General features: G+C 68.5%; 1 protein-coding gene across 1 annotated transcript; it reads left to right on the top strand.

Annotated features, from left to right (window-relative positions):
* The first annotated feature begins 1,152 nt into the window (after nt 1–1,152).
* Nucleotides 1,153–15,419, top strand: LEMD2 (LEM domain nuclear envelope protein 2). The gene is made up of 10 exons (XM_068159810.1): nt 1,153–1,430; nt 2,382–2,534; nt 5,592–5,632; nt 6,490–6,565; nt 8,070–8,146; nt 10,585–10,664; nt 10,762–10,907; nt 11,936–12,037; nt 12,380–12,482; nt 13,486–15,419. Exons 1-10 carry the CDS (start codon nt 1,190–1,192, stop codon nt 13,634–13,636), a joined length of 1,170 nt encoding a protein of 389 aa, XP_068015911.1. The 5' UTR covers nt 1,153–1,189; the 3' UTR covers nt 13,637–15,419.
* Nucleotides 15,420–15,902: the final 483 nt, after the last annotated feature.

Raw genomic sequence — 15,902 nt, 5'->3', positions numbered from 1 at the left:
ATACCATGCAGAGCTACAGGCTGGGGTCGGAGTGGCTGGAGAGCTCCCAAACAGAGAGGGACCTGGGGGTGCTGATCGACAGCCACCTGAACATGAGCCAGCAGTGTGCCCAGGTGACCAGGAGGGCCAATGGCATCCTGGCCTGCATTAGGAACAGTGTGGCCAGCAGGAGCAGGGAGGTCATACTGCCCCTGGACTCTGCTCTGGTTAGGCAGCACCTTGAGTCCTGTGTCCAGTTCTGGGCCCCTCAGTTTAAGAAGGACGTCGAAACACTTGAAGGTGTCCAGAGAAGGGCAACAAGGCTGGGGAGAGGCCTTGAGCACAGCCCTGTGAGGAGAGGCTGAGGGAGCTGGGGTTGTTTAGCCTGGAGAAGAGGAGGCTCAGGGGTGACCTCATCGCCCTCTACAACTACCTGAAGGGTGGTTGTAGCCAGGTGGGGGTTGGCCTCTTCTCCCAGGCAACCAGCACCAGAACAAGGGGACACAGTCTCAAGCTGCGCCAGGGGAGGTTCAGACTCGAGGTGAGGAGGAAGTTCTTCACCCAGCGAGTCGTTCGGCATTGGGATGTGCTGCCCAGGGAGGTGGTGGAGTCATCGACCCTGGAGGCGTTCAGGGGGAGATTGGATGTGGCACTTGGTGCCAGGGTCTGGCCATGGGGTCTGTGTTGATAGGTTGGACTCGATGATCCTCGAGGTCCTTTCCAACCTAAGTGATGCTGTGATGATGTGAGACTGTAAGTGCCCCCAGCAGCGTCAGAGCATCAGCGTGGCCTGGCCAGAGGGAGGGGAGCGGTGCTCAACTGCCCTCTTGCTCCCGGGCAGGGCTCCCCAGAACGATGGGGTGCTGACACTGTGCAGCCCCTGCTGCCCTTCGCTCCCTCCTTTCCTCCCCTCTGCTGGGGAACGCAGCAGCTCCCCCACGCCGCTCCCCCGGGAGAGCGCCCCTGACCTCCCCAACATGGCGGCACCAGGCGGGAGCCGTAGCCGCCAAGCGGGTCCTTCCCTCGACCTTCTCAATATGGCGCCCATGCCCCGCCTCCCTCACCAGCGGGCGGCAGAGGCCTCCTAAGCGCCGCTTTCCCTTCCCAAGATGGCCTCTCGAAAGGGTGCGGCGGGCCCCTCCCAAGATGGCGGCCGCGCCTCCCGACTCCGCGAGCACTTCCGGTGGGGCCCGGTGTCCGCGGCGCGGCCATGGCGGAGCTGACGGACGCGGAGCTCCGGAAGGAGCTGCTGGAGCTCGGTTACCAGCCGGGGCCCATCACCGCCACCACCCGCAAGGTCTACATCAAGAAGCTGGGCTGCCTGCGGGCCGAGGTGGCGGCGGCGAGGCGCAGAGGCTGCGGCGCGCCGCCGAGCCCGGGCCGCAGCCCTGCCAGGCCGCAGCAGGCCTCGCCCCCCCCGCAGCGCTCCGGCTTCAGCCTCGGCCGCGACAGCGAGGAGGAGGAGGAGGAGGAGGAGGAGGAGGAGGAGGAGGAGGAAGCGGGGCGGCTGGCCGCGTCCCGCTGGGGGCCGCCCGCAGAGGGTGACGGGCTGTCCTGGGGGCGCTCCCGGGGAGGCTTCGGCGGCAGGGCCGAGGGCGGCCTGGCCCGGGACGGTGCGGGGGGGGCTGCGCCGCGCGGCGCGGGGGGGGGAGCTCGGCAGAGGGCAGCGGAGCCGCCAGGGACGGCCTGGGGTCCCCCGTGGGCGGGCTCGGGGGGCTGAGCTCCCCTTCCCCGTGGGACACATCCATCTTGAGGGGCGGGGGGGCTCGGGCGGGACACGTCTGCGCGCAGCGGCAGGGGGCTGGGGGCGTCCCTGGATGGGCTCCGGGGGGCAGGCAGCGCGGAGCCGGCCCCCGAGGGGGCTCGGGGCTCAGGCCTCCCCCCGGCGCCCTGGGGCTCGGCGGCGGAGGGCAGCGCGCGGCTCAGCTCCGGCTCCAGGCCGGCCCCGGACAGCTCCTGGGGCTCCGGCTCCGCGCCCCGCTGGGGCCAGGCTGCAGCCGGCGCCGCTGGGGCTGGGGGGCTGAGCTCCGGGGGGCTGAGCCCCGGCCCCGCCTGGGGCAGCTCCGCGGGCAGGAGCGGGGGGCTCAGCCCCCAGCCCCTCGGCAGCGAGGAGAGCCTGGGGGCCAGGAGCTATTGGGGCGCGGGGCAGAGCGCCCGAGCGCAGCGGGAGGCGGCCGGGGCGGGCAGGGCGCTGGGGAGCAGCTGGTGGGGGCGGGAGCGGGAGGTGAGCCCCGGGCCCCCCTGGGGCTCCCCGGCTGCCGCCGGCGGGAAGCAGACCCCCGGCGGCTGGGGCGCGGGGCTGATGCGGAGGCTGCCCTGGGGGGCTCGGCGGGAGCCGGCGGGGGGCTGGTGGGGCGGGGCGGGGCAGGGGGTGAGCCCCCGGCCCCAGCTGCTGCGGACAGCCCCCCGGCAGCAGCCGGCGGGCAAGGCCAAGGGCTTCGAGCGCTTCCTCTCCCAGTTCCTCCTCCTCGCCACCCTCCTGCTGCTGCTGCTCTTCCTGGGCATCCTCCTGGCGAAGATGAGCTCGGGCTGGCTGGACAGGAGAGAGGAGAGCTGTAGGTGCCCGGGCTCGGGGCTCAGCCCCTGCTCCCCCCCCTGCTCTGCTCCCCCCCTGCTCTGCTCCCCCCCTGCTCCCCTGCTCTGCTCCCCCCCCTGCTCTGCTCCCCCCCCCCCGCTCCCCTGCTCTGCTCCCCCCCTGCTCTGCTCCCCCCCTGCTCCCCTGCTCTGCTCCCCCCCTGCTCTGCTCCCCCCCCTGCTCTGCTCCCCCCCTGCTCTGCTCCCCCCCTGCTCCCCTGCTCTGCTCCCCCCCTGCTCCCCTGCTCTGCTCCCCCCCTGCTCTGCTCCCCCCCCCGCTCCCCTGCTCTGCTCCCCCCCCTGCTCTGCTCCCCCCCTGCTCCCCTGCTCTGCTCCCCTGCTCTGCTCCCCCCCTGCTCTGCTCCCCCCCTGCTCTGCTCCCCCCCTGCTCTGCTCCCCCCCCTGCTCTGCTCCCCCCCTGCTCTGCTCCCCTGCTCTGCTCTGCTCCCCCCCTGCTCTGCTCCCCTGCTCTGCTCCCCCCCTGCTCCCCTGCTCTGCTCTGCTCCCCTTGCCCTCTCAGCTGTCACCCTGGCTGTGGCTCTCTGCTGCTGTCCTCATCTCCTCCCCCTGCCCCGGGAGGCTCTCTCAGCCCTGGCACCGAGTCAGAGCCTGCTGCTTTGTGCAGTGAGTTTGGCCTTGGGCTCTCCACAGCCCTGGGCCCAGGGCTGGCCCTGCTCTCACCTCCTGGCCCTGCAGCTGCCCCTTGTGTGTCCTCAGTCCTGGCCCCCCTGCAGCTCAGCCCTTCCAGGCCTCTGGCCTGGCTGCCTGGGAGGTGCAGGGCTTGGTGCTGTGGCAGAGCTCCCAGGGGGCTTGGGCAGAGCCTGCCCTGCTCCCTGCCTGGGCACAGCCTGCCCTGCTCCCTGCCTGGCACAGCCTGCCCTGCTCCCTGCCTGGCACAGCCTGCCCTGCTCCCTGCCTGCCAGAGCCTGCCCTGCTCCCTGCCTGGCACAGCCTGCCCTGCTCCCTGCCTGGCACAGCCTGCCCTGCTCCCTGCCTGGCACAGCCTGCCCTGCTCCCTGCCTGGGCACAGCCTGCCCTGCTCCCTGCCTGGCCAGAGCCTGCCCTGCTCCCTGCTTGGGCACAGCCTGCCCTGCTCCCTGCCTGGGCACAGCCTGCCCTGCTCCCTGCCTGCCCAGAGCCTGCCCTGCTCCCTGCCTGGCAGAGCCTGCCCTGCTCCCTGCCTGGGCACAGCCTGCCCTGCTCCCTGCCTGGCCAGAGCCTGCCCTGCTCCCTGCCTGGGCACAGCCTGCCCTGCTCCCTGCCTGCCCAGAGCCTGCCCTGCTCCCTGCCTGGCAGAGCCTGCCCTGCTCCCTGCCTGGCAGAGCCTGCCCTGCTCCCTGCCTGGCACAGCCTGCCCTGCTCCCTGCCTGGCAGAGCCTGCCCTGCTCCCTGCCTGCCCAGAGCCTGCCCTGCTCCCTGCCTGGCAGAGCCTGCCCTGCTCCCTGCCTGGCAGAGCCTGCCCTGCTCCCTGCCTGGGCACAGCCTGCCCTGCTCCCTGCCTGGCACAGCCTGCCCTGCTCCCTGCCTGCCCAGAGCCTGCCCTGCTCCCTGCCTGGGCACAGCCTGCCCTGCTCCCTGCCTGGCACAGCCTGCCCTGCTCCCTGCCTGGGCACAGCCTGCCCTGCTCCCTGCCTGGCCAGAGCCTGCCCTGCTCCCTGCCTGGGCACAGCCTGCCCTGCTCCCTGCCTGGCACAGCCTGCCCTGCTCCCTGCCTGGGCACAGCCTGCCCTGCTCCCTGCCTGGCAGAGCCTGCCCTGCTCCCTGCCTGGCCAGAACCTGCCCTGCTCCCTGCCTGGCACAGCCTGCCCTGCTCCCTGCCTGGCACAGCCTGCCCTGCTCCCTGCCTGGCAGAGCCTGCCCTGCTCCCTGCCTGGGCACAGCCTGCCCTGCTCCTGCCTGGCACAGCCTGCCCTGCTCCCTGCCTGGGCACAGCCTGCCCTGCTCCCTGCCTGGCACAGCCTGCCCTGCTCCCTGCCTGGCACAGCCTGCCCTGCTCCCTGCCTGGGCACAGCCTGCCCTGCTCCTGCCTGGCACAGCCTGCCCTGCTCCCTGCCTGCCCAGAGCCTGCCCTGCTCCCTGCCTGGCACAGCCTGCCCTGCTCCTGCCTGGCACAGCCTGCCCTGCTCCCTGCCTGGCACAGCCTACCCTGCTCCCTGCCTGGCACAGCCTGCCCTGCTCCCTGCCTGGCACAGCCTGCCCTGCTCCCTGCCTGCCAGAGCCTGCCCTGCTCCCTGCCTGGCCAGAGCCTGCCCTGCTCCCTGCCTGGCACAGCCTGCCCTGCTCCCTGCCTGCCCAGAGCCTGCCCTGCTCCCTGCCTGGCCAGAGCCTGCCCTGCTCCCTGCCTGGCACAGCCTGCCCTGCTCCCTGCCTGGCAGAGCAGCTCTCCCCAGCCCCAGCAGAGGGAGGCTGCTGCCACTCTCTGCCTTTGGAGGGGAAGGAGAGGGGCCTGGGGTGTGGCTGGGAGCTGGCACACTGCCTGGGGCTGTGCTGGGGGAGCTGCTCCCTGCCTCTGCACATCGGGGGGGGCTGACTGGGCTGCTGGGGCAGCAGCTGGGGGCAGCACAGCTGCCAGTGCCTGGCACTCAGGGCAGGGGGAGGCTGCAGAGCACACTGCTGGGTGTGCAGGGGCTGGGCTGGGGCAGCTGGGCAGGCAGAGCCCCTCACCTGCCAGCTAACAGCTCCAGCCCCAGGGAGGCCTCTGCCTCTGCCTTGAGGAGGCTTGGTTTGAATCCCTGCTCTCACCCTGCTGGTTCCAGTGGCCATGGTGTGCAGGGGGTGCCAGGGTTGGGTTGGAAGAGGGCAGTGCCCAGCAGCAGCTGGCAGAGGGGCAGGGAGCAGCTCATTAGAAGGAGCTATGGAACCCTCCAGCCCCCACCCCTGGCTCAGCCTTTGCACCCACCCCACTGTGTGGCCTGCAGGGTGCTTGGGGTGCAGCATTTGCTCAGCAGGGCCCTGCAGAGGGGTTGGAGGGCAGAGGGGGGCTTGAGGGGAGAGCTTCCCTGCAGCCAGCTGACTCAGCCTCCCCTTCTGCCTTGCAGTTCATCTCTTGCCTGTGGACTGTGACGAGAAGACAGACAAGGTGAGCACCCCTGGGCTGTGGGGGGCTCCCTGCCCTGGGCCTTCCCCCAGGCTGCTGCTGCCCTGTGAGCTCAGCACTGCAGGGAGCACAGAGGTGTGCTGGGTGGGGGTGGGCAGGGCAGGGGGTGAGTGCTGGCACTTCCCACCCTGGGACTCAGCTTCCTCACCACTGTCCCAGAAGTGCTGTGGCTGCAGCAGAGCTGTGCCAGGGCCAGGCTGGAGCCAGCCACTTCCTCAGCTCAGCAGGCAGTGTCTGCAGCCTTCCTCCTCTTGTCACCCTGTCTCAGGAGGGAGGAGATTCCATCCTGGAGCCCTGCTCAGTGCCCTCTGCTGCTGCTTCCAGTGCCTGAGGGAAGGCTGCAGAGAGACTTCTGAGGGGCTCTGAGCCAGGCCCAGGGGAAGGGTTTGGAGCTGAGGCAGAGCAGGGTCAGAGTGGAGCTGAGGAAGAAGTTCTTCAGCAGGAGGCTGCTGAGCCTCTGGCCCAGGCTGCCCAGGGAGGCTGTGGCTGCCTCCTGCCTGGGGGTGCTCAGGGCCAGGCTGGATGAGGCCCAGCTGAGAGCTGTCCCTGGTGGGGAGGTTGGAGGGGATGAGCTCTGAGCTCCCTTCCAGTCTGAGCCCCTCTGGAGGCAAAGGATCTCTGGCTGGGCAGAGGGGGTGGTGCAGGCTGGGCTGGGGGAGGCACTGCTGCCTGGGCCAGCTGGGGTCTGACTCAGGGCCTGGAGAGCTCTGCTGCCTGTGTGCAGCTGGAGCAGGCCCTTGCATGGCTGAGCCAGGCCCTGCTGCTGGCCTGGGGGGTCTGGGGCTCCTCTGGCCTGGCCCTGCCAGGCTGCTGATGGTTGCTCCCTTTGTGCCTTGCAGTTCTGCCAAAGCAAGCAGAGGGAGCTGGTCCTGAGCATGCTGCAGGAGCTCTACACTTACCTCTCCATACAGGCTGGTGAGTGCCAGAGGCGTGGGGCAGCCAGCAGCCTGCCTCCCCCTGGCTGGGCAGCCTTGAGCTGCCTTGGGCAGGAGAGGCCTGGGGAGCAGCCAGGTCCCTCTGAAGGGCTCTGAGCAGGCCAGGGAACAGAGCAGGGCTGTGCCAGGGCAGGGCTGTGCCAGGGCAGGGCTGTCCCAGGGCAGAGCTGTGCCAGGGCAGAGCTGTGCCAGGGCAGAGCTGTCCCAGACCAAAGCTGTCCCAGACCAAAGCTGTCCCAGGGCAGAGCTCTCCCAGGGCAGAGCTGTGCCAGGGCAGAGCTGTGCCAGGGCAGAGCTGTCCCAGAGCAGAGCTGTGCCAGGGCAGAGCTGTCCCAGGGCAAGGCTCTGCTGTGCAGCAGTGCTCAGCTGCTGCACTCCAAGCACTCTGCTGCCCTGCAGTGCTCCTGGCTTGCACTCAGCTGCTGGGAGCCTGGCAGCAGAGGCATTCAGCCTCTTGGCTCTCCTCTCCCAGGCACTCAGGGCAGTGAGCAGAGCTGAGCTGTGCCCAGCAGAGGAAGCTGAGGTGGTGCTGCAGGGAGGCAGCTGAGGCTGTGCCTCTCTCCCCTCTCAGGCCAGCTGAGGAGCTGCCCTGGCCTGGTGCTTCAGTCCCTCTGTGCTGTGCAGGGGCAGGCCTGGCCCAGCCTGCTGTGCTGGAAGCTCAGGGGGGGAGCAGGAGCTTGTGCAGCAGGATGCAGAGCTCTGTGCCTCAGCCCCAGAGCTGCAGCTCCACTGCCTGCATCCCAGGCCTCTGGGCTGCAGCTTCCAGCTGCCTCAGCTCCCAGAGCTTCTGCACCCTCTCAGCTCAGACCTGCAGAGGGCAGCTGTGGCACCTGGGGGCAGGGCTGGCTGCTCTGGGAGCTGCTGGCTGGCAGCTTGGCCTGGATGAGCCTGGGGAGGTCTTTTCCAGCCTCAGTGAGTGCTGGCCCAGGGCTGGGTGGCAGCAGCTGCTCTGCAGGGCAGGGCTGGCTGTGTGCCCTGCAGGGGGACAGCCACTTCCCTCTCCCCTGTGTCTAGGAGCTCCCAGCCTGAGCTGTGGCTGCCCTTAGCCACCCTCTGTGCTGTGGCTGCACCCTTCATGAGCACTCCTGGCCTCCCCTGCCTGCAGCCTCAGCCTCAGCCTCCCCTGCCTGCAGCCTCAGCCTCCCCTGCCTGCAGCCTCAGCCTCCCCTGCTCTGGGGGGCAGCTCTGGGGGGCAGGCTCTGCAGGGGCAGGCTCTGGGGGGCAGGCTCTGGGGGACAGGCTCTCTGGGGGACAGGCTGTCTGGGGGGGCAGGCTGTCTGGGGGGCAGGCTCTGCAGGGGCAGGCTGTCTGGGGGGGCAGGATCTGGTGGGGCAGGCTTTGGGGGGCAGGCTTTGGGGGGCAGGCTCTGGGGGGCAGGCTCTGCAGGGGCAGGCTCTCCAGGGCAGCCCTGGGGGCTCCTGAGCTGCCTGAGGCCCTGCTTGGAAGCCTCTCTCTGCTGCACTGCTGTGCTGCTCTCCCCCCAGGTAACTTTGAGTGTGGCAACCCTGAGCAGCTGAGGAGCAAATGCATTTGGGTCAGCGAGGCCAGGGAGCACCTGGTGGTGAGTAGGCTGTGGGCCCCTGGAGGCCATCAGCAGTGGACACTCAGGGTGGGGGGAGGAGGTTCCACTGCCTTTTGCTTCCCCCCCATGGCTTTAGCTTCCCCTCTGGCCACTCCTGCTCTCAGCAGCTCCTTGGGAAGCAGTCTCCTACCTCTGTCAGTCTGCCTCAAGGCTCTCTGGCTTCCCCACAGCCATCAGGCCTCTGCAGCCAGGAGCTGCCCTGGGTCGAGGGCTGGGCAGCAGGGAGGAGCTCTGAGGGGCAGCAGGGAGGAGCTCTCAGGGGGGCAGCAGGGAGCAGCTCTCAGGGGGGCAGCAGGGAGGAGCTCTCAGGGGGGCAGCAGGGAGGAGCTCTCGGGGGGGCAGGGAGCAGCTCTCAGGGGCAGCAGGGAGCAGCTCTCAGGGGCAGCAGGGAGGAGCTCTCAGGGGCAGCAGGGAGCAGCTCTCAGGGGGGCAGCAGGGAGCAGCTCTCAGGGGGGCAGCAGGGAGGAGCTCTCAGGGGGGCAGCAGGGAGGAGCTCTCAGGGGCAGCAGGGAGCAGCTCTCAGGGGCAGCAGGGAGCAGCTCTCAGGGGGGCAGCAGGGAGCAGCTCTCAGGGGGGCAGCAGGGAGGAGCTCTCAGGGGGGCAGCAGGGAGCAGCTCTCAGGGGGGCAGCAGGGAGGAGCTCTCAGGGGCAGCAGGGAGCAGCTCTCAGGGGGGCAGCAGGGAGGAGCTCTCAGGGGGGCAGCAGGGAGGAGCTCTCAGGGGGGCAGCAGGGAGGAGCTCTGAGGGGCAGCAGGGAGGAGCTCTGAGGGGCAGCAGGGAGGAGCTCTGAGGGGCAGCAGGGAGCAGCTCTCAGGGGGGCAGCAGGGAGGAGCTCTGAGGGGCAGCAGGGAGCAGCTCTCAGGGGCAGCAGGGAGGAGCTCTGAGGGGCAGCAGGGAGGAGCTCTGAGGGGCAGCAGGGAGCAGCTCTCAGGGGGGCAGCAGGGAGGAGCTCTGAGGGGCAGCAGGGAGCAGCTCTCAGGGGCAGCAGGGAGGAGCTCTCAGGGGGGCAGCAGGGAGGAGCTCTGAGGGGCAGCAGGGAGCAGCTCTCAGGGGGGCAGCAGGGAGGAGCTCTGAGGGGCAGCAGGGAGGAGCTCTGAGGGGCAGCAGGGAGGAGCTCTCAGGGGCAGCAGGGAGGAGCTCTGAGGGGCAGCAGGGAGCAGCTCTCAGGGGGGCAGCAGGGAGCAGCTCTCAGGGGGGCAGCAGGGAGGAGCTCTCAGGGGGGCAGCAGGGAGGAGCTCTCAGGGGCAGCAGGGAGCAGCTCTCAGGGGCAGCAGGGAGCAGCTCTCAGGGGCAGCAGGGAGGAGCTCTCAGGGGCAGCAGGGAGCAGCTCTCAGGGGCAGCAGGGAGCAGCTCTCAGGGGGGCAGCAGGGAGCAGCTCTCAGGGGGGCAGCAGGGAGGAGCTCTGAGGGGCAGCAGGGAGCAGCTCTCAGGGGGGCAGCAGGGAGCAGCTCTCAGGGGCAGCAGGGAGGAGCTCTGAGGGGCAGCAGGGAGCAGCTCTCAGGGGCAGCAGGGAGGAGCTCTGAGGGGCAGCAGGGAGCAGCTCTCAGGGGGGCAGCAGGGAGGAGCTCTGAGGGGCAGCAGGGAGCAGCTCTCAGGGGCAGCAGGGAGCAGCTCTGAGGGGCAGCAGGGAGGAGCTCTGAGGGGCAGCAGGGAGCAGCTCTCAGGGGGGCAGCAGGGAGGAGCTCTGAGGGGCAGCAGGGAGGAGCTCTCAGGGGCAGCAGGGAGGAGCTCAGGGGCAGCAGGGAGCAGCTCTGAGGGGCAGCAGGGAGCAGCTCTGAGGGGCAGCAGGGAGCAGCTCTGAGGGGCAGCAGGGAGCAGCTCTGAGGGGCAGCAGGGAGGAGCTCTCAGGGGGGCAGCAGGGAGGAGCTCTCAGGGGGGCAGCAGGGAGGAGCTCTCAGGGGGGCAGCAGGGAGGAGCTCTCAGGGGGGCAGCAGGGAGGAGCTCTCAGGGGCAGCAGGGAGGAGCTCTGAGGGGCAGCAGGGAGCAGCTCTGAGGGGCAGCAGGGAGGAGCTCTCGGGGGGGCAGCAGGGAGGAGCTCTCAGGGGCAGCAGGGAGGAGCTCTCAGGGGGGCAGCAGGGAGGAGCTCTCAGGGGGGCAGCAGGGAGGAGCTCTCAGGGGGGCAGCAGGGAGCAGCTCTCTCAGGCAGCCTGCTCTGCTCTGGGGTCCCATTGCTCTGCTGCTGTGGTCAGTGGTTGGCCCCCACAGGCAGGGGAGGTTATGCACTGGGTGCTTCATGCAGCAGCTGCAGCAGGAGGCTGAGCCCAGGCCTCCAGAGCACTCCCTGCTCCCTCCCCCTTGCAGCACTGCTGGGAGTCAGCTGAGGGGCAGGGCCTGCAGGTGAGCTCTGCCCCTGCTCTCAGGAGCTGCTGTGTGTGGTCTGGGGGCCCAGAGCACTGAGCCTCTGCATTCTTTGAGCAGAACATCACTGGGGGCTCCCCTCAGAGGTTTGAGGATGCCCTGCTCTGGATCCTGAACAGCAACAAGGACCTGGGGATCAGGTGAGTGGAGGCCCAGTGTCCAGCTCCCTGCCTGGGTGAAGCACTGCAGCTGCACTCTGGGCTCTCTTCACTGAGGGTTCCCTGCTGCTCCCCTCAGGCTGAGAGGCAGAGACCTGGTGGGAGAGGTGAGCAGAGTGGAGGAAGTGTTCTGCCTGGAGTCAGCTCACCCTCAGATGGGGCTGGGCTGCCGCTTCCGCCGCGCCGTGGTCACTGCCATCACCACCCTCTTCCTCTTCTTCTGGGGTAAGGCCCAGGGCTGCAGCCTGCTGGGGGCACCCTCCAGGCTCCTCTTGTCCACCCCCCTGCAGGCAGCAGCTGGAGCAGGGCCTCATCCAGTCTGGTTCTGAACACCTCCGGGGACAGAGCCTCGGCCACGTCCCTGGGCAGCCTGCTCCGGTGCCTCCCAGGGCAGAACTTCCTCCTGGTGCCCAACCTGCCCCTGCCCCCTGCCCTGCCCCCCAGCCCTTCTCAGCACTCCCTCCCCAGCCTTCCTGAAGGTGCCCTGCAGATACTGAAATGCAGCTCTGAGGTCTCTTGCAGCCAGCTGCAAAGTCTTCTGGCACCAAGGCAGCTGCTGGCTGTGGCTGCTGGCAGTGCTGAGCCTCCAGCCCAGGTCTGCTGCTCTGTGGAGCCTGTGCTGCAGCCCCAGGCCTGGTGTGCTCACCCAGAGCTGCCTGCAGGGCCCTGAGGCTTGGCAGACTTCTGAGTGCTGGTGCTGGGGGAGGCCTCCAGCAGGGACAGAGCTCTGGGACCTGGGGAGCTGAAACCCTCTGGGTTTGCTGAGGGTTGGGGGGGAAAGCCTGTGTGGTGAGGCCCTGCAGCCAGCCCCTGCAGCCAGCCCCTGCAGCCAGCCCCTGCAGCCAGCCCCTGCAGCCAGCCCCTGCAGCCAGCCCCTGCAGCCAGCCCCTGCAGCCAGCCCTGCCCACAGCCCTGCAGCCAGCCCCTGCCCACAGCCCTGCAGCCAGCCCCTGCCCACAGCCCTGCAGCCAGCCCCTGCCCACAGCCCTGCAGCCAGCCCCTGCCCACAGCCCTGCCCACAGCCCCTGCCGCCAGCCCCTGCCCACAGCCCTGCAGCCAGCCCCTGCCCACAGCCCTGCCCACAGCCTGCTGTGCTGCAGTGCAGGCAGTGCCAGCCCCGGGGGCACAGCGGAGCAGGGGGAAGCTCTGGGTGCACTGCCCAGGAGCCTGGGGGGCAGGGAGCAGAAGCTGCCTGTGGGGAGGGGCAGTGTCAGACTGCTGGCAGGAACTGACCTGCACTCTGCTTGCCCCAGGCCTGCTCTCCCTCTGGGGCATCCTGCTGCTGCTGCGCTACCGCTGGCGGAAGAGGGAGGAGGAGGAGCAGGCCATGTACGAGATGGTGAAGAGCATCATAGGTAGAGTGCCACAGCCTGCCCCTGCCAGCAGCCCTCTGCCAGCAGCCCTCTGCCCCCTGCCAGCAGCCCCCTGGTGCCTGCCCCTTCCCCTGCCCCTGCCAGCAGCCCTCTGCCAGCACCCCCCTGGTGCCTGCCCCTGGGAGCAGCCCCCTGGTGCCTGCCCCTTCCCCTGCCCCTGCCAGCAGCCCCCTGGTGCCTGCCCCTGGGAGCTCTCTCACCCCCTGCCCCTGCCAGCAGCCCTCTGCCCCCTGCCCTGGGAGCTCTCTCACCCCCTGCCCCTGCCAGCAGCCCTCTGCCCCCTGCCCTGGGAGCTCTCTCAGCCCCTGCCCCTCTGCCCTGCAGCTGTTGTCCAGGACCACTACAAGGAGTGGGAGCGGAACCTGGAGCGCTACCCTTACGTCGGCATCTACCACGTGCGGGACAGCCTCATCCCCCCCCAGAGCAGGTCGGCCGCGGGCAGGGCTGGGGTGGGGCCCTGGGGGTGGTCCTGGGGCAGGGTGGGGCTGGGCCCCTGTGGGTGGGGCTGGGGTGGGGGCCGGGGCGGGGCCAGCAGCCTCAGCCCAGCTCAGTGTGCACCCAGGGGCAGCAGGCTGTGAGCAGGCAGCTGGAGAGCAGCTGGGCTGCAGGACTGTCCCTGGCCTGTGGCTGGCTGAAGCATTTTGGCATCACTCAGGCTGCAGCTGCTGCAGGCTGCGCTCCCAGGGCTGTGCTGTGTGCACTCCCAGGGCTGTGCTGTGTGCTGCACTCCCAGGGCTGTGCTGTGTGCACTCCCAGGGCTATGCTGTGTGCACTCCCAGGGCTGTGCTGTGTGCTGCACTCCCAGGGCTGTGCTGTGTGCACTCCCAGGGCTGTGCTGTGTGCTGCACTCCCAGGGCTGTGCTGTGTGCACTCCCAGGGCTATGCTGTGTGCACTCCCAGGGCTGTGCTGTGTGCACTCCCAGGGCTGTGCTGTGTGCACTCCCAGGGCTGTGCTGTGTGCACTCCCAGGGCTGTGCTGTGTGCACTCCCAGGGCTGTGCTGTGTGCTGCACTCCCAGGGCTGTGCTGTGTGCTGCACTCCCAGGGCTGTGCTGTGTGCTGCACTCCCAGGGCTGTGCTGTGTGCACTCCCAGGGCTGTGCTGTGTGCACTCCCAGGGCTGCAGATGAATGTGGCAGTCCCAGGGCTGTGCTGTCCAGCAGGACCTGGGCTGGGTTGAGCATGGAGCAGCTGAGCTTCCCTCCCCCCCTGTCTGCAGGAGGTTCTCCTCCTGCCCCCTGCCTGCAGCCCAAACCCTCCCAGGGGCTGCTCAGGGTGGGGAGGCTGCTGCCGGGGCCGTGGCTGTGGCTGGGGGCAGGTGACAGGTTGGGCTCTCTGGGAGGGGGTTGCTCCGTGGCTGGTGTGGGCAGAGGGCTGCAGCTGCCTCTGGCTGCTGTGCTGCTGCAGCTCTCTGCTCCTGGCTGTGCTGCAGGAAGAAGATGAAGCGAGTGTGGGAGCGAGCTGTGGACTTCCTGGCTTCCAACGAGTCCAGGATCCAGACTGAGTCCCACAGGGTGGGGGGGGAGGACATGCTGGTGTGGAGATGGACTCAGCCTTCCTACCTCTCGGACTCGGAGCACTGAGGAGGAGCAGGAGTTGAGCAGCTGCTGCTGAGGACCTCTGGGAGGGGGCAGCTCCCTCTCTGGCGGTGGGGAAGAGCAGGGCACAGTCCCCACCCCCTGGGGCTGGCACTCAGCTGTTTGCTCTTCTTCCTGGAACCCTTCACAGGCACAAACAGAACAGAAGCTATCAGGGCAGTGATGAAAGTTGGCTTGGGGAGAAGGAGGCCCTGGGCTGCTGGGAAGCTGCAACCAACCTGCCAGCAGGTGCCTGGCTCCCCCTGGCCAGCCCAGAACAACCTTGGGGGAAGGGGAGGAAAACAAAAGCCAAGCACAGCCAAGCTGAGCTCAGCTGCTGCTGAGGGCCTGAGGCTCTCTGCCAGAGCTTGGGAGCTCCGAATCTGACCTCAGCTCTGCAAAGGCCAAGTGGTGGCAGTGCCATCAGGGGATGTGTTTGGAGGAGGAGAACAGGAGGGAGCAGCTCAGCTGCACTGGGGCAGGGTTTGGTTTCTCTCAGTGCAGAGATGCAGGCACTTGGTGCCTCCTGGCAGCAGAATGTTTGTGCCAGCTTCACCCTTCGAGGATGGGGCAGAGGGGGAGGGGAGGTCAGGTGAAGGTGGTCCCAGAGGGAGGGCAGCCTGAGGTGCCTTGGTGGGCTGGGGGGGAGGGCTGGAGGAGTGGGGGTGACTCTGTTACACTTTCTGCAGTCTGTGCTGCTTGGTTTCTGGTGGGGAAGAGGGGAGGGGAGGGGGAGGGAGCCTGGGTGGAGGTGAAGGGTCTGGGGAGCTTCTCAAAGAGCTTTCTTGGGGCTACAGCCAAAGGGCTGCTGAGGAGCAGCTTTGGGGGGGCTGCTGGGGCTGAATGTACTCTGTCCTGGGCAGCTGCAGCGTGCAGGCAGGGCCAGGGCAGTGCTCCTGCAGCCTCACAGCAGCTGCCAGGAGCAGCCAGCAGCCTCTGCTGGGGCTGCAGGCCTGGGGCTGCCTGCCTGCACTCCCTGGGTTGCTGAAGTGGCTTTGTTCTGTGCAGCAGCTGAGTGTTTGTTGCCCAGGGAGCAGCACACAGTGTGTGGCAGCTCAGGGCAGGCAGGGCTGCTGCTCTCTGCTCTCCTGCTGGTGCCAGCCAGCAGCCAGCTCTCCACAGAGCCAGCAAGGACCAAAACCATTCCTGGTAGGACCTGCAGAGAGGTCAGCAGTGGTCTGAGCCTCTGTGAGCTGTGGAGGTTCTGGTGTCCATCTCTGGTGCTGGGTGCAGGGAGAGCTTCCCCTGCAGGCTCTGGCTTGGCTCAGGATGGCTGCCAGAGCTCTGCTCCCTGCCCTGCAGGCTGCTGAGGCCACCCCCAGGCTGGGCTCCTCCTGCCAGGCTGAGGTCTGCACCTCTCCACCCTGCTGCTGCCTTTGGGGAGTCTCCTCCTGTGCTGCAGAGCCTCCTTAGCTACCTCCTGCTGGTGGCCACCAACCAAAGGCAGTGGAGACCTCTCCTGGGGCAAGGCCTGGAGACATCTCTGCCCTGCAGGGAGGGGACTCTTGCCCCACACTTCCATTTGTGGCTCCAAAGGAGCAGAGGAGGCTCAGCACAGGCAGCCTGGGCCCTGCCCAAGGGTCTCTGCTGCCACACAAAGCGTTGGCAGCCCTGGAGCCTGCAGTCCTGAGCTCCTGGAGCAGCTGTGGGCCATCCAGGTCCAGGAGGGGAGAGCCAGGCCCTGCAGGCCTCCTTTTTGTATTGAACTTGGGTTTGTAGCATAAACTTCTCTGGCTTGGTGCTGTTTCTATGTTCACTTTAGCTCTGGAAATAAATTTGTTACCAGGAATCTTTCCCCTCCTTGGTTCCTGCTGGGGGGAGTCTCAGTCCCTGTGCTGGCCCAAGTGCTGCTGGGTTCTGAGAATGAGGCAGGAGGGGGCCTGGGGCTTGCATGGCAGCCTGCTGGGGCAGCCTGGCGCCTTGGGCTCTGCTTGCAGAGGAGGTCTGCCCTGGGAAGAGCTGGCCTGGAGCAGAGGGCAGGGAGCTTGGCTGCTGCCTCCTCAGCAGAGGGAGAGGGCTGGGGAGGGAAACACTTCCTGGGCAGGGGGCTCAGGACTCCTGTGGCCCACAGGACCCCCAGAGAGGTTTGGGTTGGAAGGGACCCAAAGGCTCTTCCAGTTCCAGGGCTGGGTCAGCAGGAGCTGCTCCCTGGAGTGCAGTTCACAGATCCCAGAGGGGTTGGGTGGGAAGGGATCTCCAGGGCTGCTCCAGCCCAGCCCCCTGCAGTCAGCAAGGACAGCTCCAGCTGGCTGAGTCTCCCCTGAGTGGCAGT

Source organism: Melanerpes formicivorus, unplaced genomic scaffold (genome assembly GCF_026170545.1).
Source record: "Melanerpes formicivorus ecotype bairdi unplaced genomic scaffold, bMelFor1.0.p_v2 SCAF_46, whole genome shotgun sequence".
Taxonomy (NCBI): Eukaryota; Metazoa; Chordata; class Aves; order Piciformes; family Picidae; genus Melanerpes; species Melanerpes formicivorus.
This window is presented reverse-complemented; position numbering and strand designations above follow the sequence as displayed.

Coding starts and splice junctions, on each gene's coding strand:
- LEMD2 (XM_068159810.1), top strand. CDS start 1,190: ATGGCGGAGCTGACGGACGCGGAGCTCCGGAAGGAGCTGCTGGAGCTC. Junction 1,431..2,381: donor CTTCAGCCTCGGCCGCGACA/GCGAGGAGGAGG, acceptor TGCTGCGGACAG/CCCCCCGGCAGCAGCCGGCG. Junction 8,147..10,584: donor AGGCCAGGGAGCACCTGGTG/GTGAGTAGGCTG, acceptor TTCTTTGAGCAG/AACATCACTGGGGGCTCCCC.